This window comes from Perca flavescens, chromosome 4 (assembly GCF_004354835.1).
Source record: "Perca flavescens isolate YP-PL-M2 chromosome 4, PFLA_1.0, whole genome shotgun sequence".
Classification (NCBI taxonomy): domain Eukaryota; kingdom Metazoa; phylum Chordata; class Actinopteri; order Perciformes; family Percidae; genus Perca; species Perca flavescens.
Window position 1 is genome coordinate 38714663 of NC_041334.1, and position 23499 is coordinate 38738161.

At 46.0% G+C, this 23499-nt stretch overlaps 1 protein-coding gene across 1 annotated transcript in view; it reads right to left on the minus strand.

Moving 5' to 3' along the window:
- Positions 1-1137: 1137 nt before the first annotated feature.
- The window catches only part of LOC114553756 (cyclin-dependent kinase 18-like), a 63057-nt gene continuing 40695 nt past the window's right edge, over positions 1138-23499 (minus strand). The window contains exons 3-4 of the mRNA XM_028575095.1: positions 1863-2003; positions 1138-1214 (exon numbers count right to left, since the gene is read on the minus strand). Of these exons, the coding sequence (XP_028430896.1) occupies positions 1138-1214; positions 1863-2003 (218 nt within the window). The remainder of the gene's footprint in view (positions 1215-1862; positions 2004-23499) is intronic.

A 23499-nucleotide genomic window follows, 5' to 3' on the forward strand; every position in this document is an offset into this window, starting at 1 on the left:
CAGAGATTAGCCACCTTTTTAAACTACTATACATCTTTAGTACAGACATTAACATTATTCATGTGTTATCTTAACTAACAATCACACCTCATGACATATGGCCACGATTGGTAGCAAGTGTTTTCAGAGAAGTGGGCGTGGTTAGCTGATTAACAGGGACAGACCGACACGCCATATAAGTGTCGAAAAAGGAATAACCGCGAGGTTGTTGCGTTCTTTTTGTCACACGATACTACGAGTCGGAGAAAAGATGGATTTTTGTAACATTTTTAGCAACATTTAGGATTCTATTCACCCAGTTATTGAGATATTACACACATATATTTCACAGTTTGATACATGAAAATTACGTTTTGATTAATAAGACTGTAGAGACATGTCTATAGGTAGCAGTATACAGCACTATGTTTAACTCCTAATAAGACTGTAGAGACATGTCTATAGGTAGCAGTATACAGCACTATGTTTAACTCCTAATAAGACTGTAGAGACATGTCTATAGGTAGCAGTATACAGCACTATGTTTAACTCCTAATAAGACTGTAGAGACATGTCTATAGGTAGCAGTATCAGCACTATGTTTAACTCCTAATAAGACTATAGAGACATGTCTATAGGTAGCAGTATACAGCACTATGTTTAACTCCTAATAAGACTGTAGAGACATGTCTATAGGTAGCAGTATACAGCACTATGTTTAACTCCTAATAAGACTGTAGAGACATGTCTATAGGTAGCAGTATACAGCACTATGTTTAACTCCTAATAAGACTGTAGAGACATGCCTATAGGTAGCAGTATACAGCACTATGTTTAACTCCTAATAAGACTGTAGAGACATGTCTATAGGTAGCAGTATACAGCACTATGTGTACAACTTCTTCATTTGGTTACAACAAAGACAAAAGGGCTTAAAATTGTAGAAAACCACAATGTTTACTACGTGTGATGCACGACGTAGCCATCTTTGAAAGTGAACTCGGGGTCCTCTGAGTTCAGACGACTTGACGAGTCGTATATATACGACCTCGGGGGTGTGTGTGGGGGGGGGGGGGGGGGGCTCTTTTTGCAACTTCCGGTTCGTAACTCTGGAAAACGACTCGTAGATCGACTTCGGTGGACAAAAAGAACGCACCATTAGCCCTGGCCAAAGCGGCAGGTGTGGAGATGAGATTCAGGTGGGGATTGTTTCCAGCGGGAGATAATCATGGAATCTACACAGAGAGCACTATTGAAGACAAAGACACTGAAAGACTATTCTTGTTTTCCACTAAAAATTCTAAACCCTTTTATTAGAAAGATGTTCATACATTTCCTGTGCTTGTTGACTGAAGCTATCAAACTGTCTCAGCTCTCAGCCCTCTCACTGTTGCAGCATTATTTCGGTCTTCACAACCTGAGCACTCACTTCCCTCTGGCATAGCATCACTTGGCTGTCTGATATGAGTGGTGTAGAGTACGAGAAAGACTCAAAGTGAATCACACTCGCTCCACGGGGACTTTTGAACTCTGTCACATTTCCAATAAAAGGTCTGGTGCATTGGGGATGGACAAAAACGTCCGAACTGACTCATCTCACTGAGCCGGCATAGGTGGAAATGGAGAAATGACTCCTGGGATGAGAGTTTAAAAACAGGAAAAAGAAATACTTGATGATATCTATGTCAGACTTCTTTTAATGTGCACTCTAACCTTGACAGTTTCCTCTCAGTGCTTAATGTGCAACACAGTAATCACTGTGGAAGAAAAGCTTGGCAGCATATGACTACAGCATGAAAGTGAACTTTTTGCCTGTTAACTTTACCCCTTATCAGTCATAGTAACCCTTGTCCTGCTACAGCTGCTCTTTAAACCTCTGCTACTTGCCTCAATGGAGAAACGTCTGTGCTGGGCCTTGCTGTGGAAGTGGAGGTGTGACGGAGACTGAGCTCCCGGTGTTGTTGGTTCAGGGCTCGAAGGACTGGCATCATGAGAGGGAGGACCCAGCCGGTCTGGAGTCAGGTCTGACGGAGGAGAATCATTATCACGTTAACAACAATCAATGGCATTGATTCTTCAATCTCTGGAAGTTTGGGGTCACTTAGAAATTTCCATTCCACTCCATTAGAGACAGAATACCAGCTGAGATCAGTGTCATTGTTTTTTAACCAGGGCAGCAGTTTTCAGATTACATTATGTGCTTACATAATTGCAAAAGGGTTCGCCAATGTTTTCTCAGTTAGCCTTTTAAAATGATATCAGATTAGTAAACATAATGTGCCTTTGGAACATTGGATGAATGGTTGCTGATAATGGGCAATGTAGATATTACATTAAAGATCAGCCACTTCGAGAACCCTTTTGCAATTATGTAAACACATAATGTAATCTGAAAACTGCTGATCTCAGCTGGTATTCTGTCCATAATGGAGTGTAGGCCATGTAAACTCAAACGCCTCGAGTCTTTGAGGGTTTTAAAATAACTTAAACTTTTTGTCATTTCCCTTCAGTCTCTGACTACACCGGCAAATCAATGGAGCAACAATTCTGTTACTGGGGAAATAATTCCCTTAATAGATTATTCATAAAGTTAAACTCTATATATCCTACTTCAATCAGTGCTCTGTTACAAGCCTACTTATGCCATGAGTTGAGTTCTGGTTTCAGAATGATGAAGAGAGTTACAATTAGATACAACACAGGATGTCGGCTCTACATTGTTATTCTTTTCCATGGCAACTTTTCCTAGCCTGGTCCTACCAGACTCTGGTACACTAGCCTGGTCCTACCAGACTCTGGTCCATTAGCCTGGTCCTACCAGACTCTGGTACACTAGCCTGGTCCTACCAGACTCTGGTCCACTAGCCTGGTCCTACCAGACTCTGGTCCATTAGCCTGGTCCTACCAGACTCTGGTACATTAGCCTGGTCCTACCAGACTCTGGTCCACTAGCCTGGTCCTACCAGACTCTGGTACACTAGCCTGGTCCTACCAGACTCTGGTACATTAGCCTGGTCCTAACAGACTCTGGTACATTAGCCTGGTCCTACCAGACTCTGGTACATTAGCCTGGTCCTACCAGACTCTGGTCCTACCAGACTCTGGTACACTAACCTGGTCCTACCAGACTCTGGTACATTAGCCTGGTCCTACCAGACTCTGGTACACTAGCCTGGTCCTACCAGACTCTGGTCCTACCAGACTCTGGTACACTAGCCTGGTCCTACCAGACTCTGGTCCTACCAGACTCTGGTACATTAGCCTGGTCCTACCAGACTCTGGTACATTAGCCTGGTCCTACCAGACTCTGGTACACTAGCCTGGTCCTACCAGACTCTGGTACATTAGCCTGGTCCTACCAGACTCTGGTACATTAGCCTGGTCCTAACAGACTCTGGTACATTAGCCTGGTCCTACCAGACTCTGGTACACTAGCCTGGTCCTACCAGACTCTGGTACATTAGCCTGGTCCTACCAGACTCTGGTCCTACCAGACTCTGGTACACTAACCTGGTCCTACCAGACTCTGGTACATTGAAAAATTGAGTTGAAGTACGTAAGAGGGCGGAGCCAGGCTAACTTTTTCCCAAATGATGTACAGATTTTTAGGCATTCTAATATCAATTATTGTGAACAGATCATATAAATGTCATAAATGGGGACAAAAATCTCCCCCAAGGTCTGGGCTGAGTTCTCCACTCAGTTATTTAGGTTTTCCCATAGTTAGTTGCTACAGAGAATTTCTCTGTTTCTTTGCTTCTTTCTTTCTTTGAGCATATTAATTATATAATTAATTAATGAATTATTGCTGCGTTCGCAAGTGGCTTGAAAATTTAAAAAAAACACACATCTGCCAATACGTTTCGTAAAATTCTGACTGGTAAACATAAAGTCCAGTGTTTCCTTTAGGATTTTTTTTAGCTATAGCGGCTACCTAACGTTAACATTAGCTAGCGGCTACCTAACGTTGACGTTAGCTAGCGCTAGCTGGTACTAGCGATTTCTAGTCTGCGACATATTTTGGGCTTCATTTAATAAACATAACCTGTAGTAGTACAAAATCGTATGTGTATTGTTGGGATTACAATGTGCGGAATTACTTTACGTTGCCTATTTATGTCTATTTACTTCTATTTCTCACCGCTAATCACCGGCATCTGTACAGCATCAACAGGGGGGTCACCATTGTTGTTTATGTGTGTGTGTGTGTTACGTCAATAACTGTAACTGGGAGTACAACGAGCTGGTACCAGTTCACGGGGAGTAAGTTACAGGTTTGACTGCCGTTCCAGGGCGCTTTCACGGGCAGAAGGTCGTGAAAACACGAGTTACGGGATGCCTGGAACGCAGCATATACTGAAATAACCTAATAAAATGCACAGCTGGGATAAAAAAATCTAACTCTAAGGGCTTGTAGTCAAGTCAAGTCAAGTCAAAGTTTATTTATACAGCACTATTTATACAGACAAGCTGACCAATGTGCTTTACAGAGCAATAGAATATCACACGACAGACAAAACAAGAAAATTTAAGAACAAATTAAACACTATTAAAAGCAATTGAATAGAAATGTGTTTTCAAGAGTGACTTGAAAACTGACAAGTCAGAAGCAGAGCGAATATGAAAGGGCAAGCTATTCCATAGTGTCGGGCCAGCAATGGCAAAGGCACGATAACCTCTGTGTTTTAACCTGTACCGTGGTATGGATAAAAGTTTCTGTGTCCCTGACCTAAGATCCCTGGAAGGAGTGTATTGCTCTAGGAGCTCCGATAAATAGAGGGGAGCTTGATTGTTAAGACACTTATAAACAAATAAAAGAATTTTAAAATCGACCCTAAAACGAACCGGCAACCAGTGAAGAGAAGCTAAAATTGGAGTGATGTGTTCGTATTTAGGAATGCCTTTTAAAAGTCTCGCTGCCGCATTCTGGACTATTTGAAGACGTGTTAAAGTTGTAAAATTTATTCCGTAATATAAAGCATTACAGTAGTCCAGTCTTGTAAAAGGAACCCACCTAACCGAAATTAAAGACAGCTGTACGTGCCTGCCACAAATTTACAAAGGAACATGAATATCTTATTAAATATTTAAATGAAAAGAAAAGAATGAAAGGTCCAGACAAGGAGTAGGACCGATAGAAAACAATGAAGAATGAGAAGCTCCTACAGCTGATAATTAAACATCAAAGGCAAACATTTCTCCCTGGTCCACGCAAATCGAAAGCTTCAAAGCTGTGTATCAACAAACGGATACAGTAGTCCAGTAACCGCTTGTAGTTAAAATTTTAAAAGTTTAGGTCTGCTGGATTCAATGGTTACATGTCTGCGAGCGAAGTATGTGAGAGAGAGAAAATGCAACAGTTGAGTAAAGGCCATCGTCACCACAGTTATATACATTTAGTTAAAGGTGCTCTAAGTGATGTTCGGTGACGTCACTTCTTGTTGACGTTATTGGCTGGAACACTGTTTGTTATGTTTGGTGGTGCAGGTTGGCCAGTTTGTTGTTGTTGCCGTTTGTGGAGCCTGGGCTGTCTACATAGACCACGTTTTTTTACAGTGTGTTCAGGGGACAGGCAGCTAGCAGATAGTGAGGAGATGTTTTTTACAGTGTGTTCAGGGGACAGGCAGCTAGCAGATAGTGAGGAGATGTTTTTTACAGTGTGTTCAGGGGACAGGCAGCTAGCAGATAGTGAGGAGATGTTTTTACAGTGTGTTCAGGGGACAGGCAGCTAGCAGATAGTGAGGAGATGTTTTTTACAGTGTGTTCAGGGGACAGACAGCTAGCAGATAGTGAGGAGATGTTTTTTACAGTGTGTTCAGGGGACATGCAGCTAGCAGATAGTGAGGAGATGTTTTTTACAGTGTGTTCAGGGGACAGGCAGCTAGCAGATAGTGAGGAGATGTTTTTTACAGTGTGTTCAGGGGACATGCAGCTAGCAGATAGTGAGGAGATGTTTTTTACAGTGTGTTCAGGGGACAGGCAGCTAGCAGATAGTGAGGAGAGGTTTGCTGTATATGACAAAAAATGGTGTAGCCTAAAAAAACGCGTGACATCACTTAGAGCATCTTTAATATAATTAGTAACAGCTGATATGAGCTACGTTCACTCTGCTGTTTGACATGTCCTGCAAAGAGAGGACAACACGGCCTGCAGTAAAGACTCTCCATGATAGGAGGTGTGTGTGTCAGAACTTGTTGCTATGACACACACACACAGACACACACACACACACACACACACACACACTCTCATAACAAGCTGCTGTTATATGAATGTCAATAAAAAGATAAAGAAGGCAGACAAAATAATGGGCGTCTCGAGTGGCCACTTGTGATCGTAACCTTTTTCCTGCTCTATATGCAAATAAAAATGTACGTACTTTGCGTTTGGAAAGACCAGGGAGGCAGCAGTAGTAATATACTATTATTTTTGTTAATTTTGGCACATTGATTGTACCTCAAAATATAAGGTTATTATCTACAAGTGGTCCCCTGGGGCCTCCACGCTGACGACAGGCGAACAGAGAGTCACCGTACCGGAACGAAAAACAGACAATAAAATATAAAACACAGGATTCACTCTGAGTGGTGGTAGCGTTAGTCCAACCAGCAAAGCTGTCTTATCTTACTCACTCATTTAACATTACCTTCTCTCTCTTTTTCTCTCTCTCTCTTATCCTCTCTGTCTCTGTCTCTCATCCTCTGTCTCTTTCTCTCTCTCTCTCTGTCTCCCTCTCTCTCTGTCTTTATCTCTTTCATCTTCTCGCTCTCCCTCCCTCTCTCTCTCGCTCTTTTCCTGCTTCCCCATCAGCTGATTAGGGGTGTTTGCATTTTTTATTTTTTATTTTATGAGGAATACCTATTGAAATGCATCATCTCATTTTCGAGTGGGTCCTCTGTACGACTGGACAGTACAAAGGACAAGACATTACAGTACAACATACACATTCACTCACATACTAACCTCTCTCACCCCACACCCCTGCCCAGACATCACCAGAATGATCATTACAAAATGTATGAATAGTAATTAAGAACAAAGGATAGAGACATACCAGAAAACTGAGAAGAAAAAAAAATTCAGATAACCAAAAAACAAATGCACCAGAAAGCAATCCAGCTTTATGGAAAGCATTTACAACAATTGCTTGTTTGCAAATAAATTAACAAAGATGTGTTGAAGGATCTCAAAGATGTGATTAGTCTTAGTGACCCAGGCAAGCTATTTCAATCGAAGGGAGCTTTAAATTGAAATGAACGCCTGCCACTTTCGTTGAAAATGCGAGGCACATTAAAGGATCAAAATTCAGTGGGTCTTAAACTATAAATTGTTTGGTAATGTGTTAGGTATTGTTTCAAATAAGGTGGATAGTTAAGATATATACATTTGAAAATAATCTGGAATCAGTGAAACTGTTTCAGGACACAATAATGTGTTCTGCAAGGGCATCTCAACACAAATCTACAGATACTATTAAAAACAACAGTCAAGGGCTTGAGATTGGTTTCAGTAGTGTTCTGATATACTGCATCAGCGTAGTCTAAAATTGGAAATAATAGTTGTTTCACAATTCTTAACCTTTTCAGCTGTGTAAAACAGTTGTTCGAGCAGTACAACATCCTTAGATTGCAGTTTAACTTCCTTACAATAGTGTGCTTTGAAGGAGAGTTGAGAGTCAAGCCAAAGGCCGAGGTAATTATATTCATCTATTCTCCCAAGAGGGGTGCCATCTAAGAAGTTAATTAACAGGTTAGTCTGATTCAAAGCAGCAGATCTTGTTTGGAAAAGCATGCAGTATGATTTTTTCTTATTCAACAGAAGGTCATTATGTTGGAGCCATTTTTGAATAGTTAGTATAACTAATCAGATTTTGCCATAATTGCTTTTAGCCAATCGGATTTATGCTATCAATATCTAAAAATGTACTCCTCTCTGTTGCGTTCAGCTGTCATTTAGTGCATACAGTATGTCACAGCCCCCCTCCTCCACCCTTTTCACCTCCAGTTCATAATTTTTGGCGCTCGGGTCTGTGCTCCCCTGGTCATCCATCCATCCTGAGTTCAGCTCGTCAGATCTTGATCACCACCACCGGTGTCTAGACTCCGTCGAGGGAGCATCTTATACAGCTCACGGCCTCTCTACCCCTTCAACATGATGACGTCACGATGGGTCTAATCACTGAAGACTCTCATTTATCATCTGTTGCATGTAGAAATAAATATATTATTTATTAAGTCTCCTTATCCTGATTCTAATGTTTAAAAATACGAAAACGGCAAAAATACATAGAGTTACCTACAGTATAAAGGCAGTACGTAATGTAATGTAGGAATGTAGCCCCACTTCACGTCACGCCTGAAGAAATCAAAACCATACCAACATGGGTCTATTCCTTGGGGTGTTCCAGGCAAACTAAAGTCTCTCTGAGATATCCCAAAGTTTTCAGATACCATGGACAAAGCCAGCGTAAGGATACGCACTTCTGCTAGCAGAGGACTTGAGGTGAGTAAGCAGTTCTTCAATGTGGCCTTGGACACATTCACACACACACACACACTGCTAAATGTGTGTGTGTGTGTGTGGACAGTGTTGCCAACTTTGTCACTTTGACTTTTCAGACCCTCTCAGCGACTTTATTTCTAAAAAGCGACTTATTCAGACTGTCAGGAAAAAAAGAAGGGAGAAATACGTACAATATATTGTAATTTATTGCCATGCATGCTGCTCAGAGTAATCACAGTCCACGGAGTCTCTCCCTCTCCTCTTGCGCCGTGTGCAGGCAGTCAGCCGTCACAACCACACTAAGTTTTATGCAAATGATGTGTGATGATGTCACCAAGATGCAAATGAACGTACCCTGCCATCTGGCAACTTTAGACACTTTTGGAGCTAAAACTAGCTAGTTTCATTGGAAAAGAGTTGGCAACACTGCCCAAACCACTTCCGAATGTTGTCTGAGCTAGCACTGCAACTAACAATTATTTTCATGATTAAAAAGGTCCCATTTTGAATGCTTTTATATAGGACTTAGTGGTTCCCTAATACTGTATCTGAAGTCTCTTTTATATAGACCTTAGTGGTCCCCTAATACTTTATCTGAAGTCTCTTTTATATAGACCTTAGTGGTCCCCTAATACTGTATCTGAAGTCTCTTTTATATAGACCTTAGTGGTCCCCTAATACTGTATCTGAAGTCTCTTTTATATAGAGCTTAGTGGTCCCCTAATACTGTATCTGAAGTCTCTTTTATATAGACCTTAGTGGTCCCCTAATACTGTATCTGAAGTCTCTTTTATATAGAGCTTAGTGGTCCCCTAATACTGTATCTGAAGTCTCTTTTATATAGACCTTAGTGGTCCCCTAATACTGTATCTGAAGTCTCTTTTATATAGACCTTAGTGGTCCCCTAATACTGTATCTGAAGTCTTTTCTCCAAATTCAGCTTGGTGCAGAATTACAGCCACTAGAGCCAGTCCCACAATGATCTTTCCTTAGGATGTACCATTTCTGTGTCTGTAGCTATTGAGGAGAGAGGGGGGGCAAGGTGGAGGGTGGGGGTGTGGTCTTGACCAACTCCCACTTTGCTCATTTGAAAGCCATGATGTCTCTCTCTCATGGGTGGGCCAAATTCTCTGGGCAGGCAAAGCAGAGAAAGGGGAGGTAACCTTTCTCCTTATGACCTCATAAGGAGAAGATTCTGAGCTTTTATTTCCTCAAAGGCAGAGCAGGATACCCAGGGGTCGGTTTACACCTATCGCCATTTCTAGCCACTGGGGGGCCATAGGAAGGCTGGGGGAACTCATATTAATGTTAAAAAAAAAAACTCAAAGTGAAATTTTCATGCCATAGGCCCTAAAAAATAGTTGCCGATTATTGTTCTTTCGCTTGACAAATCAATAAGTCAACGTATCGTTGCAGCTATAGTCGGAGCGATCAGATTTCAATGCGTCCTCAACGGGTGCGTTCACACCTGTGCTGTAAGATGTTTATGACAGGTCTGAACAGGGCCTCAGATTTAAAAATGCCTGGATGAGAAGGCGTTTGTAACAGCGCTACAGAGAAGCTTCTAACAGGCCACTTTGTGTCCGATTGATTGAAGGTCTAAATGGGCTGGGGGGTTGAAATTACATTCTGTCTGCTAGTCATTTGAATATCACAGCTACAGCGCTCCTTTGATCTCCCGATGCTAATTAGGGTCAGTAAAGGTGACACTGATATGAACGCACACAGTGCCTGATTGCTAAGATATGGATGGATGCCTGCTAGACATCTTATTATGAAAAACCCAATCCAATATCGTATGGCTTTTTTTTTTGTCATGTCTTTGGCGAGTTTCCATCTGAAACTATGGTTACAGTGAGCGGGAAACAGGAAGAGGGTCAGGAAAAGAAATAACCGTGGAAGTGTGTTGGGGAATAAGCTTCACAAATAATTGCAGAATTTACCCCCAGGCTATGTTTTGAGAACGTTTTCATATTGACAGAGTTACACACATTTTAATCTCGCATTGCCAGACCTACTGTATCTCCACAGCGCTGGAGAGATAGGTCTGGCTTCACCACAGATACATTCTGGGATAGGAGACAAACACGCTCTGGGTTGGTTGCATTTCTTTTACAACCAATCACAATCGTTGCTAAGCTCCGAATGCAGCGACTGTGGCTCTGCAAAAAGATCTCTGGAGGGAAACTTGTTTTGGTGGAACATTACATTACTCCTGGCAAAAGAAAACGGCACATAACATTTTAAATATAGTGAACTGTTCACACAATACGGTCACATTTAAACCTACAAGCTGGTCAAAATAGTCATCGAGCAGCTTAAAGGGATACGCCACCGTTTGTTGAAATAGGGTTTATCACGGTCTCCCCTAGCTGTAGATAGGTGAGGTCTCCCCTAGCTGTAGATAGGTGGGGTCTCCTCTAGCTGTAGATAGGTGAGGTCTCCCCTAGCTGTAGATAGGTGGGGTTTCCCCTAGCTGTAGATAGGTGGGGTCTCCTCTAGCTGTAGATAGGTGGGGTCTCCTCTAGCTGTAGATAGGTGGGGTCTCCTCTAGCTGTAGATAGGTGAGGTCTCCTCTAGCTGGAGATAGGTGGGGTCTCCCCTAGCTGTAGATAGGTGGGGTCTCCTCTAGCTGTAGATAGGTGGGGTCTCCTCTAGCTGTAGATAGGTGGGGTCTGCTCTAGCTGTAGATAGGTGGGGTCTCCTCTAGCTGTAGATAGGTGAGGTCTCCCCTAGCTGTAGATAGGTGGGGTCTCCTCTAGCTGTAGATAGGTGGGGTCTCCTCTAGCTGTAGATAGGTGAGGTCTCCCCTAGCTGTAGATAGGTGGGGTCTCCTCTAGCTGTAGATAGGTGGGGTCTCCACTAGCTGTAGATAGGTGGGGTCTCCCCTAGCTGTAGATAGGTGGGGTCTCCACTAGCTGTAGATAGGTGGGGTCTCCTCTAGCTGTAGATAGGTGGGGTCTCCACTAGCTGTAGATAGGTGGGGTCTCCACTAGCTGTAGATAGGTGAGGTCTCCTCTAGCCTTAGATTAGTGGAGTCTCCTCTAGCTGTAGATAGGTGGGGTCTCCTCTAGCTGTAGATAGGTGAGGTCTCCCCTAGCTGTAGATAGGTGGGGTCTCCACTAGCTGTAGATAGGTGGGGTCTCCCCTAGCTGTAGATAGGTGGGGTCTCCACTAGCTGTAGATAGGTGGGGTCTCCACTAGCTGTAGATAGGTGGGGTCTCCTCTAGCTGTAGATAGGTGAGGTCTCCTCTAGCTGTAGATAGGGGGGGTCTCCACTAGCTGTAGATAGGTGGGGTCTCCCCTAGCTGTAGATAGGTGAGGTCTCCCCTAGCTGTAGATAGGTGGGGTCTCCTCTAGCTGTAGATAGGTGGGGTCTCCACTAGCTGTAGATAGGTGGGGTCTCCCCTAGCTGTAGATAGGTGGGGTCTCCACTAGCTGTAGATAGGTGGGGTCTCCTCTAGCTGTAGATAGGTGGGGTCTCCACTAGCTGTAGATAGGTGGGGTCTCCACTAGCTGTAGATAGGTGAGGTCTCCTCTAGCCTTAGATTAGTGGAGTCTCCTCTAGCTGTAGATAGGTGGGGTCTCCTCTAGCGGTAGATAGGTGAGGTCTCCTCTAGCTGTAGATAGGTGAGGTCTCCTCTAGCTGTAGATAGGTGGGGTCTCCTCTAGCGGTAGATAGGTGGGGTCTCCTCTAGCGGTAGATAGGTGGGGTCTCCTCTAGCTGTAGATAGGTGGGGTCTCCTCTAGCTGTAGATAGGTGGGGTCTCCTATAGCTGAAGATAGGTGGGGTCTCCTCTAGCTGTAGATAGGTCGGGTCTCCCCTAGCTGGAGATAGGTGGGGTCTCCTATAGCTGTAGATAGGTGGGGTCTCCTCTAGATGTAGATAGGGGGGGGGGTCTCCCCTAGCTGTAGATAGGTGGGGTCTCCTCTAGCTGTAGATAGGTGGGGTCTCCTCTAGCTGTAGATAGGTGGGGTCTCCCCTAGCTGTAGATAGGTGGGCCAACACATTTTTTGTGCATGCATCGTTTAGCGCCGCTGCTAGTTAGCTTAGCGTAGTGAATGGAATCCTATGTTGCCGGTTAGCATGTTGTCAGTAAAAGTGAGCCAACAAAAGACCAAAAAAACAACCTAATTACTTTCACTGAGACAAAAAATGCATTGGCCCACCTATCTACAGCCAGGGGAGACCGTGATAAGAACTATTTCAACAAACGGTGGAGTATTACTTTAAGGTTAAGTTCCCCTCCTCAGGAGGGACGCATTCGAAACACTTTTAAACTCGTGCCACAAAACAAGACTGCACACTGCAACTTAATTAATTAATTAAGCTGTTCCACTTAGCTACTCCCCCTAGAGGCCTGGAGAACTTCCGTTTTGTGTATTTGGTTGTGTTGTGTGTATTTGCAGCGCGTTTGCTAAATGCTGCGCATGTGTTGTCAAATTAATGAAGATGTTTTCTTAAAGAGTTTCTGTATCTTGGGGGATACAGTCATTTAACAGGCTGTGGGGGGAGGGGCTATGGGGGGAGGGGCATTATGTGGTTGCAGTTGATGAGAAACACTGATGGGGTGATGGGTCATGTAATCAGGTCATGTGACTTTATGCCAACATTCCAAACATATGTATCAAAATCCAAAATGGCAGCATACGTGGACAAAGACACTGGCCATGAGGTAAGAGTTTTTATATTTTTCACGATTATGATATTTTAGAGTGATTTTGTTTTAGAAACTTCTCCGTGAACCATCACCTTATCGTGGTGGAGAGGTTTGTGTGTCTCTGTGAACCTGAGGGCTGTGTTGTCTGGAGCTTTGTGCTCCTGGTAGGGTCTCCCAAGGCAAAGTGGTCTCAGGTGAGGGGCCAGACAAAGAATGGTTCAAAAACCCCAATGAAGAAGCAAGGTAGAGATGGAGTGACCCTGCCCGGAGGAAGCCCGGGCCCCGTCTGGAGCCAGGCCCAGACGGCGGGCTCGTCGGGCGAGCGCCTGGTGGCGGGTTTGCCACGGAGCCCGGCCGGGCACAGCCCGAACAAGCTACGTGGCTCCCATCTCTCCAGCCCATGGGCCCACCACCTGTGGGAGGAACCGTTGGGGTCGGGTGCGATGCCACATGGGTGGCAGTGAAGGTCAGGGGCCTCGACGGACCAGACCCGGGCGGCAGACGCTGGCTCTGGGGACGTGGAACGTCACCTCTCTGTGGGGGAAGGAGCCAGAACTGGTGCGGGAGGTGGAGCGCTACCGGTTAGATCTGGTGGGGCTTACCTCTACGCACAGTCTCGGTTCTGGAACCATACTCCTGGATAGGGGTTGGACTCTTTTCTTCTCCGGAGTTGCCCAGGGTGTGAGGCGCCGGGCGGGTGTGGGGATACTCACAAGCCCCCGGCTGAGCGCCGCTGTGTTGGATTTTACCCCGGTGGACGAGAGGGTCGCCTCCCTACGCCTGCGGGTTGTGGGGGGGAAAACTATGACTGTTGTCTGTGCATATGCACCAAACAGGAGTTCGGAGTATTCGGCCTTCTTGGAGACCTTGACTGGAGTCCTGCATGGGGCTCCAGTGGGGGACTCCATTGTTCTGCTGGGGGACTTCAACGCACACGTGGGCAATGATGGAGACACCTGGAGAGGCGTGATTGGGAGGAACGGCCTCCCTGATCTAAACCAGAGTGGTTGTTTGTTGTTGGACTTCTGTGCTAGTCATGGATTGTCTATAACGAACACCATGTTCGAACATAGGGATGCTCATAAGTGTACCTGGTACCAGAGCACCCTAGGGTCAAGGTCAATGATCGATTTCATAATCGTTTCATCTGATCTGAGGCCGTATGTTTTGGACACTCGGGTGAAGAGAGGGGCAGAGCTGTCAACCGATCACCATCTGGTGGTGAGTTGGGTCAGGGGTGGGGGAAGACTCTGGACAGACCTGGTAAGCCCAAACGTGTAGTGCGGGTAAATTGGGAACGTCTGGAGGAGGCCCCTGTCCGACAGACTTTCAACTCACACCTCCGGGCGGAGCTTTTCGTGCATCCCTGTGGAGGCTGGGGGCATTGAACCCGAGTGGACAATGTTCAAAGTTTCCATTGCTGAAGCTGGGCGAGGAGCTGTGGTCTTAGGATCTTAGGTGCCTCAAGGGGCAGTAACCCACTAACACCGTGGTGGACACCAGTGGTCAGGGAAGCCGTCCGACTGAAGAAGGAGTCCTTCCGGGATATGTTATCTCGGAGGACTCCGGAGGCGGTTGCAGGGTACCGAGGGGCCCGAAGGGCTGCAGCCTCTGCCGTGAAAGAGGCAAAGCAGCGGGTGTGGGAGAAGTTTGGAGAAGACATGGAGAAGGACTTTCGGTCGGCACCAAAGTGTTTCTGGAAAACTGTTCGCCACCTCAGGAGGGGAAGGGGAACCATCCAAGCTGTGTACAGTAAGGATGGGACACTGTTGACCTCCACTGAGGAGGTAATAGGGCGGTGGAAGGAGCACTTTGAGGAACTCCTGAATCCGACTAATACGCCCTCTATGTTAGAGGCAGAGCTGGAGGATAACGGGGATTGTCGTCGATTTCCCAGGCGGAAGTCACTGATGTAGTCAAACAACTACACAGTGGCAAAGCCCCGGGATTGATGAGATCCGTCCAGAAATGCTCAAGGCTCTGGGTGTGGAGGGGCTGTCCTGGTTGACACGCCTCTTCAACATTGCGTGGAAGTCTGGGGACGGTGCCAAAGGAGTGGCAGACTGGGGTGGTGGTTCCTCTTTTAAAAAGGGGGACCAGAGGGTGTGTGCCAATTATAGGGGTATCACACTTCTCAGCCTCCCTGGTAAAGTCTACTCCAAGGTGCTGGAAAGGAGGGTTCGGCCGATAGTCGAACCTCGGGTTGAGGAGGAACAATGCGGATTCCGTCCTGGTCGTGGAACAACGGACCAGCTCTTCTCTCGCAAGGATCCTGGAGGGAGCCTGGGAGTATGCCCAACCGGTCTACATGTGTTTTGTGGATTTGGAGAAGGCGTATGACCGGGTCCCCGGGAGGTACTGTGGGGAGGTGCTGGGAGTATGGGGTGAGGGGTCTCTACTTAGGGCCATCCAATCTCTGTATGACCAAAGTGAGAGCTGTGTCCGGGTTCTCGGTAGTAAGTCGGACTCGTTTCAGGTGAGGGTTGGCCTCCGCCAGGGCTGCGCTTTGTCACCAATCCTGTTTGTAATATTTATGGACAGGATATCGAGGCGTAGTCGGGGTGGGGAGGGGTTGCAGTTTGGTGGGCTGGGGATCTCATCGCTGCTCTTTGCAGATGATGTGGTCCTGATGGCATCATCGGCCTGCGACCTTCAGCACTCACTGGATGGGTTCGCAACCGAGTGTGAAGCGGTTGGGATGAGGATCAGCACCTCTAAATCGGAGGCCATGGTTCTCAGCAGGAAACCGATGGAATGCCTTCTCCAGGTAGGGAATGAGTCCTTACCCCAAGTGAAGGAGTTCAAGTACCTTGGGGTTTTGTTCGCGAGTGAGGGGACAATGGAGCGGGAGATTGGTCGGAGAATCGGCGCAGCGGGTGCGGTATTGCATTCAATCTATCGCACCGTTGTGACGAAAAGAGAGCTGAGCCAGAAGGCAAAGCGGAGGAGGGATTATATCTCCAACCTGGCCTGGGAACGCCTCGGGATCCCCCAGTCGGAGCTGGTTAATGTTGCTCGGGAAAGGGAAGTTTGGGGTCCCCTGCTGGAGCTGCTCCCCCCGCGACCCGACACCGGATAAGCGGACGAAGATGGATGGATGGATGGATGGATGTTTTAGAAAATAGTTTTTTACGGATAGTTTTACATGTTCTTGTGGATATTTTTAAAATAATCTTCTCACAACTTTCATTATCAAGCATTGAATGCCTGTATCCTGGAGGATACATTGCCCATATAAGGGTATTTAACAGGGCTGATCACTCACAGATATATTTATGTTTTGAGGCCTGTTCTCTACAGATATTGAATAGGATAAAGGTCTGCAACATTGATTCCTTTTTTATTTTACTCTCAAATGTGTATTATTGATGAATTCAACATGTACACATGTTTTCAGGGAATTTCTGTCAGCAGTTTCTACAGTACAAGAAAGAGAGAGGTGAAGTCTGTAGTTTTGCCACTTGATGGTTCATCAGATTCAGAGGAGGGATCCAGTGAGGAAGTCGAGGAAGATGAGCTGTATAGGCCTACAGAGGGACAGTGTGAGGATGACAGCAGCAGCAGTGACAATTTGAATGGCAGTTCTAGTGATGAGGCCGAGGAAGGAGCAAAACAGAATAAACAAGCAAACCAGAATAAACGAGGGAAGATGTTTAGGTAATGATTAGAGGAGTATTTCAAATTGTTATGGGAAAGATCTAGTGGTTTTGCTGTACATATTCTATCTGTGTATGTCCACATGATGTGTGTTATGGTGATGTGTTAGTAAATGAGTGGAGGGAAGAGGGAAGGAACCCCCCTTCCCAATACTTTCTCTATTTTACACACACACACACACACACACACACACACACACACACACACACACACACACACACACACACACACACACACACTCTTAAACACACACATGTTGATTGATATAATTTTTCCTTTTCAATAGTTGGAGAAAAACTGAGTTTGAGCACCAGTCCACTGCTACACAAAGCTGCTTCACTGCACCAGACAAGCTCTCCACTCCACTAATGTACTTCTCCAAATTCTTCGACAAGGACATCTTTGAAGTCATTGCTCAGCAGACAAACTTGTATTCCTGTCAGCTCATTGGATGCAGCATCAACACTAATGTGTCTGAAATCAAGGCTTTCATTGGAATGAAGCTGATCATGGGTATAGTGAAAATGCCTGCAATGGAAAACAACTGGGCAACAGATACAAGATATGAGAAAGTAGCAGATGTGATGCCACTCAAGAGGTACAAATGTTTATCCAGGATGCTCCACTTTCAAGACAACATGAGCTCTGAGTCCAGTGAAGATCGCCTTGTGAAAATAAGGCCTGTACTGGACCACATGAGGAGCAAGTGCATGGAAATGGAGAGTGAGAACCAGTTCTCAATTGATGAAATGATGGTTCCTTCCAAAGGAAAAAAAGCTGGAAGTCTGCGGCAGTATCTACCCAGTAAACCCAAAAAATGGGGTATCAAGATCTTTGTCCGCGCTGGTGTGTCTGGATTTGTGTATGACTTCATGGTCTATACAGGGAAGTCTACATTTGATGGTTCTAATCAAACTCAAGGCAAAGAGTTTGGGTTAGGTGCAAATGTTGTCCTGCAGTTGTGCAAAACCATCAGAAACCCCTCCGACTGCGTTGTCTACTTTGACAATTTTTTCACATCGTTGAGATTGGTAACACATCTTAAAGATTCTATGGGCCTCAGAAGTTTGGGCACTATTCGAAAGAACCGCTTGATGGGTTGCAGCGTAGAAGAAGATCGAGACCTCCTACGAAGAGGAAGAGGCAGCTTCGACTTTCGTGTTGACAACGATGCAAAGCTGGCTGTGGTCAAATGGGCCGACAACAAAACAGACACTTTGGTGAGCTCCTGTGCGTCTGTCAACCCTGTTGGCCAAGTGAGACGCTACTCTAAAGAGGAGAAGAGAAAGATAAGTGTGCCATGCCCCAAGATTGTGTCTGAATACAATACTCATATGGGAGGAGTGGATTTGGCAGATATGATGATTGCCCTGTATCGCACTCCAGCAAAGTCCCATCGGTGGTACATGGGCATATTTTGGCAGATAGTTGACATTGCTGTCAATAACGCATGGCTCCTCCACCGGCGTGATGCAGCAGCCCTTGGTCAGAAACACCAGTGTCTGAAGGACTTTAGGCTGGATGCTGCCAGGGGACTCATCTACCTTGAAAAGCAGAAAAGGGGACGGCCATCCAAAGGAAATGAAGACAATACGCCAGAAAAAGTGATCAAACAGCCAAAGGTTCCCAGGCCAGTGGATGATATGAGGTATGACAGGATTGACCACTTCCCTATCCTGTCAGTGAAAGGCCGATGCAGGATGTGCCAGGATGGGCAGACATCCATCATGTGTCAGAAGTGCAAAGTGAGGCTTTGCCTGGTCACTGGACAAAATGCTCGCAACTGTTTTCTCAGCTTCCATTGCCCATAGAATATATCTGGTGTGGGGCACCACAGGGAAGATGGTAGAATTAAAAAAAGAAAACAGGAAAAAGGTGTTTTAAAAATCGGCACATGAACTGTTTAAAAAGTTATGAAATGTTAAATGTATATCCTACATAGGCAATGCACCTTGGGAGAAAAAGTTCATTTTTTTCCAATTTTTCTAATGTATGGATAACATGAAAAAATGTAGCTAATTAATTGTTCATGAAATATTTTAAAAGTTGTCATATGAACTATAATAAAAAAGAATACATTGCAAAATGTTACCCTAAATGGGAAATGTATCTCGGGAGATACAGAGTGTAACTTAGAAAATAAAGGTCATATATTGGAAAAAATGCATGAACTGTGTCATTTTACTCTAGATATATACAAAAATAGCAATGAATAATTTTTCCATCAAATTTATTTATGCTTGCCCTTTTAAGGGTTTTCTTAAATTGCTTGTGTTTTTTCTATTTGAATGTGTTTAATCGAGTTGCAGTGTGTTTCCCCCTGTCGGCCATATGGTCATCACTACACTGCAAAAAGAGATGTGTTAAAAATGACACAACATGTGTAGTCCCTGAACACACTCACCTCATGTGTTAAAATTCTACATGTTGTGTCATTTTTAACACATCTCTTTTTGCAGTGTAGTGTTCTCAAAGACTTCGGTAAGGAGACAATACAATAAATTAGATGTAAATACTTCAAATTTCCTGTCCCGCCAAAAGGTGAAAAAAATGCAATTTAAAATTATGAATAGGATTTATCCCACTAATGATTTCTTTAAACAGAGATTTAAAATGGATCTAGGAAACAGTACACTGCAAAAAGAGATGTGTTAAAAATGACACAACGTGTAGAATTTTAACACATGTGGTGAGTGTGTTCAGGGACTACACATGTTGTGTCATTTTTAACACATCTCTGTTTGCAGTGTAGGGTTTGGTACCGAGACCCGATGCTAATACGGCAACGGTGCTTTAACGACTGGGATCTACCGGACCAAATAGCAACGCGGATTTTGGTGCCTCATTTCGGTGCCACTCATATGCCTGTACTGATCTCTGATGCTCTGAAACGGCCATTAGAGGCAATAGAAACATTGCTGCGCATGACACTAGTTAACACTTCACTTGACAGCAGCTAACGTTAGCCTACCGTTAGCTAGCAGCTGGATAAAACACGGTTAAAATGCTGACAGCTAAATGGTGTAAAGTGGGACTGTATTTCACTGGAGAGGATTCCAACAGCGGGACGTTAAGCAGTCTGCAGCTGCCATTGTCAATAAAAACAACATAGACGGTGCGTTCACTTGAAACAGGCAGCCTCGTGGTGCATTCAAAGTTATTGTAAAATAACCTTTTCCCATCTGGTGGTTGTTTTTGTCGTTCAACAGCAATTTACTGGTGAAATACGTTGTATTGTGTTCATTGTTGCAATGTTACAAAGTACAAATACTTCAGTACTGTACTTAAGTAGAATTTTTACGTATCTGTACATTACTTTGTTATTTATATTCCTGGAAACTTTTACTTTTACTCCACTACATTTTCTAAATAAAATGTATACTTTTACTCCACTACATTTCTCCTAAGCATCTTAGTTAAGCTAATGCAAGCTCCATTCCAGTTGGTGACGTGATGCCTGTTTGTGGCCAAGCGGCAAAAAAAAAAAAAAAAAAAAAGAAGAAGAGGAGGAAGCATAATGACTGATAGTGTCATGGAAGTACCTGGTGCAGGCTCTGCCGCCATGGTAACAGACGATGACCACCCCGGCGACAGTGGTGATGAAGATAACGTTACACACCTTTGGCCATAAAGTTCGTAATCAAAGTTTTTTTTTTTTACTTTTACTTCTAATACTTAAGTACATTTAATATCAGAACATTTCTATGGATACTTAAGTACTGTTAATATCAGATACTTTAAGACTTTTACTCAAGTAACATTCTAAAAGGAGACTTCAACTTTTACTCAAGTATTGCTTTTGAGTACTTTATACAAAACTGAACCATCCATCTCCGTGAACCATCACCTTATCGTGGTGGAGAGGTTTGTGTGTCTCTGTGAACCTGAGGGCTGTGTTGTCTGGAGCTTTGTGCTCCTGGTAGGGTCTCCCAAGGCAAAGTGGTCTCAGGTGAGGGGCCAGACAAAGAATGGTTCAAAAACCCCAATGAAAAAGCTAAGCAGAGATGGAGTGACCCTGCCCGGAGGAAGCCCGGGGCCCCGTCTGGAGCCAGGCCCAGGCGGTGGGCTCGTCGGCGAAGCGCCTGGTGGCGGGTTTGCCACGGAGCCCGGCCGGGCACAGCCCGAACAAGCTACGTGGCAACCCTCTCCATCCCATGGGCCCACCACCTGTGGGAGGAACCGTTGGGGTCGGGTGCGATGCCACATGGGTGGCAGTGAAGGTCAGGGGCCTCGGACGGACCAGACCCGGGCAGCAGACGCTGGCTCTGGGGACGTGGGAACGTCACCCTCTGTGGGGAAGGAGCCGGAACTGGTGCGGGAGGTGGAGCGCTACCGGTTAGATCTGGTGGGGCTTACCTCTACGCACAGTCTTGGTTCTGGAACCATACTCCTGGATAGGGGTTGGACTCTTTTCTTCTCCGGAGTTGCCCAGGGTGTGAGGCGCCGGGCGGGTGTGGGGATACTCACAAGTCCCCGGCTGAGCGCCGCTGTGTTGGAGTTTACCCCAGTGGACGAGAGGGTCGCCTCCCTACGCCTGCGGGTTGTGGGGAAAACTCTGACTGTTGTTTGTGCATATGCACCAAACAGGAGTTCGGAGTATTCGGCCTTCTTGGAGACCTTGACTGGAGTCCTGCATGGGGCTCCAGTGGGGGACTCCATTGTTCTGCTGGGGGACTTCAACGCACACGTGGGCAATGATGGAGACACCTGGAGGCGTGATTGGGAGGAACGGCCTCCCTGATCTAAACCAGAGTGGTTGTTTGTTGTTGGACTTCTGTGCTAGTCATGGATTGTCTATACTTGAACACCATGTTCGAACATAGGGATGCTCATAAGTGTACCTGGTACCAGAGCACCCTAGGCCGAAGGTCAATGATCGATTTCATAATCGTTTCATCTGATCTGAGGCCGTATGTTTTGGACACTCGGGTGAAGAGAGGGGCAGAGCTGTCAACCGATCACCATCTGGTGGTGAGTTGGGTCAGAGGGTGGGGAAGACTCTGGACAGACCTGGTAAGCCCAAACGTGTAGTGCGGGTAAATTGGGAACGTCTGGAGGAGGCCCCTGTCCAACAGACTTTCAACTCACACCTCCGGCGGAGCTTTTTCGTGCATCCCTGTGGAGGCTGGGGGCATTGAACCCGAGTGGACAATGTTCAAAGTTTCCATTGCTGAAGCTGCAGCGAGGAGCTGTGGTCTTAGGGTCTTAGGTGCCTCAAGGGGCGGTAACCCACGAACACCGTGGTGGACAACGGTGGTCAGGGAAGCCGTCCGACTGAAGAAGGAGTCTTTCCGGGATATGTTATCCCGGAGGACTCCGGAGGCAGTTGCAGGGTACCGAAGGGCCCGAAGGGCTGCAGCCTCTGCCGTGAAAGAGGCAAAGCAGCGGGTGTGGGAGAAGTTTGGAGAAGACATGGAGAAGGACTTTCGGTCGGCACCAAAGTGCTTCTGGAAAACTGTTCGCCACCTCAGGAGGGGGAAGCGGGGAACCATCCAAGCTGTGTACAGTAAGGATGGGACACTGTTGACCTCAACTGAGGAGGTAATAGGGCGGTGGAAGGAGCACTTTGCAGAACTCCTGAATCCGACTAATACGCCCTCTATGTTAGAGGCAGAGCTGGAGGATAATGGGGGATTGTCGTCGATTTCCCAGGCGGAAGTCACTGATGTAGTCAAACAACTACACAGTGGCAAAGCCCCGGGGATTGATGAGATCCGTCCAGAAATGCTCAAGGCTCTGGGTGTGGAGGGGCTGTCCTGGTTGACACGCCTTTTCAACATTGCGTGGAAGTCTGGGACGGTGCCAAAGGAGTGGCAGACTGGGGTGGTGGTTCCCCTTTTAAAAAGGGGGACCAGAGGGTGTGTGCCAATTATAGGGGTATCACACTTCTCAGCCTCCCTGGTAAAGTCTACTCCAAGGTGCTGGAAAGGAGGGTTCGGCCAATAGTCGAACCTTGGGTTGAGGAGGAACAATGCGGATTCCGTCCTGGTCGTGGAACAACGGACCAGCTCTTCACTCTCGCAAGGATCCGGAGGGAGCCTGGGAGTATGCCCAACCGGTCTACATGTGTTTTGTGGATTTGGAGAAGGCGTATGACCGGGTCCCCCGGGAGATACTGTGGGAGGTGCTGCGGGAGTATGGGGTGAGGGGGTCTCTTCTCAGGGCCATCCAATCTCTGTACAACCAAAGCGAGAGCTGTGTCCGGGTTCTCGGTAGTAAGTCGGACTCTTTTCAGGTGAGGGTTGGCCTCCGCCAGGGCTGCGCTTTGTCACCAATCCTGTTTGTAGTATTTATGGACAGGATATCGAGGCGTAGTCGGGTGGGGAGGGGTTGCAGTTTGGTGGGCTGGGGATCTCATCGCTGCTCTTTGCAGATGATGTGGTCCTGATGGCATCATCGGCCTGCGACCTTCAGCACTCACTGGATCGGTTCGCAACCGAGTGTGAAGCGGTTGGGATGAGGATCAGCACCTCTAAATCTGAGGCCATGGTTCTCAGCAGGAAACCGATGGAATGCCTTCTCCAGGTAGGGAATGAGTCCTTACCCCAAGTGAAGGAGTTCAAGTATCTTGGGGTTGTGTTCGCGAGTGAGGGACAATGGAGCGGGAGATTGGTCGGAGAATCGGCGCAGCGGGTGCGGTATTGCATTCAATCTATCGCACCGTTAGACGAAAAGAGAGCTTAGCCAGAAGGCAAAGCTC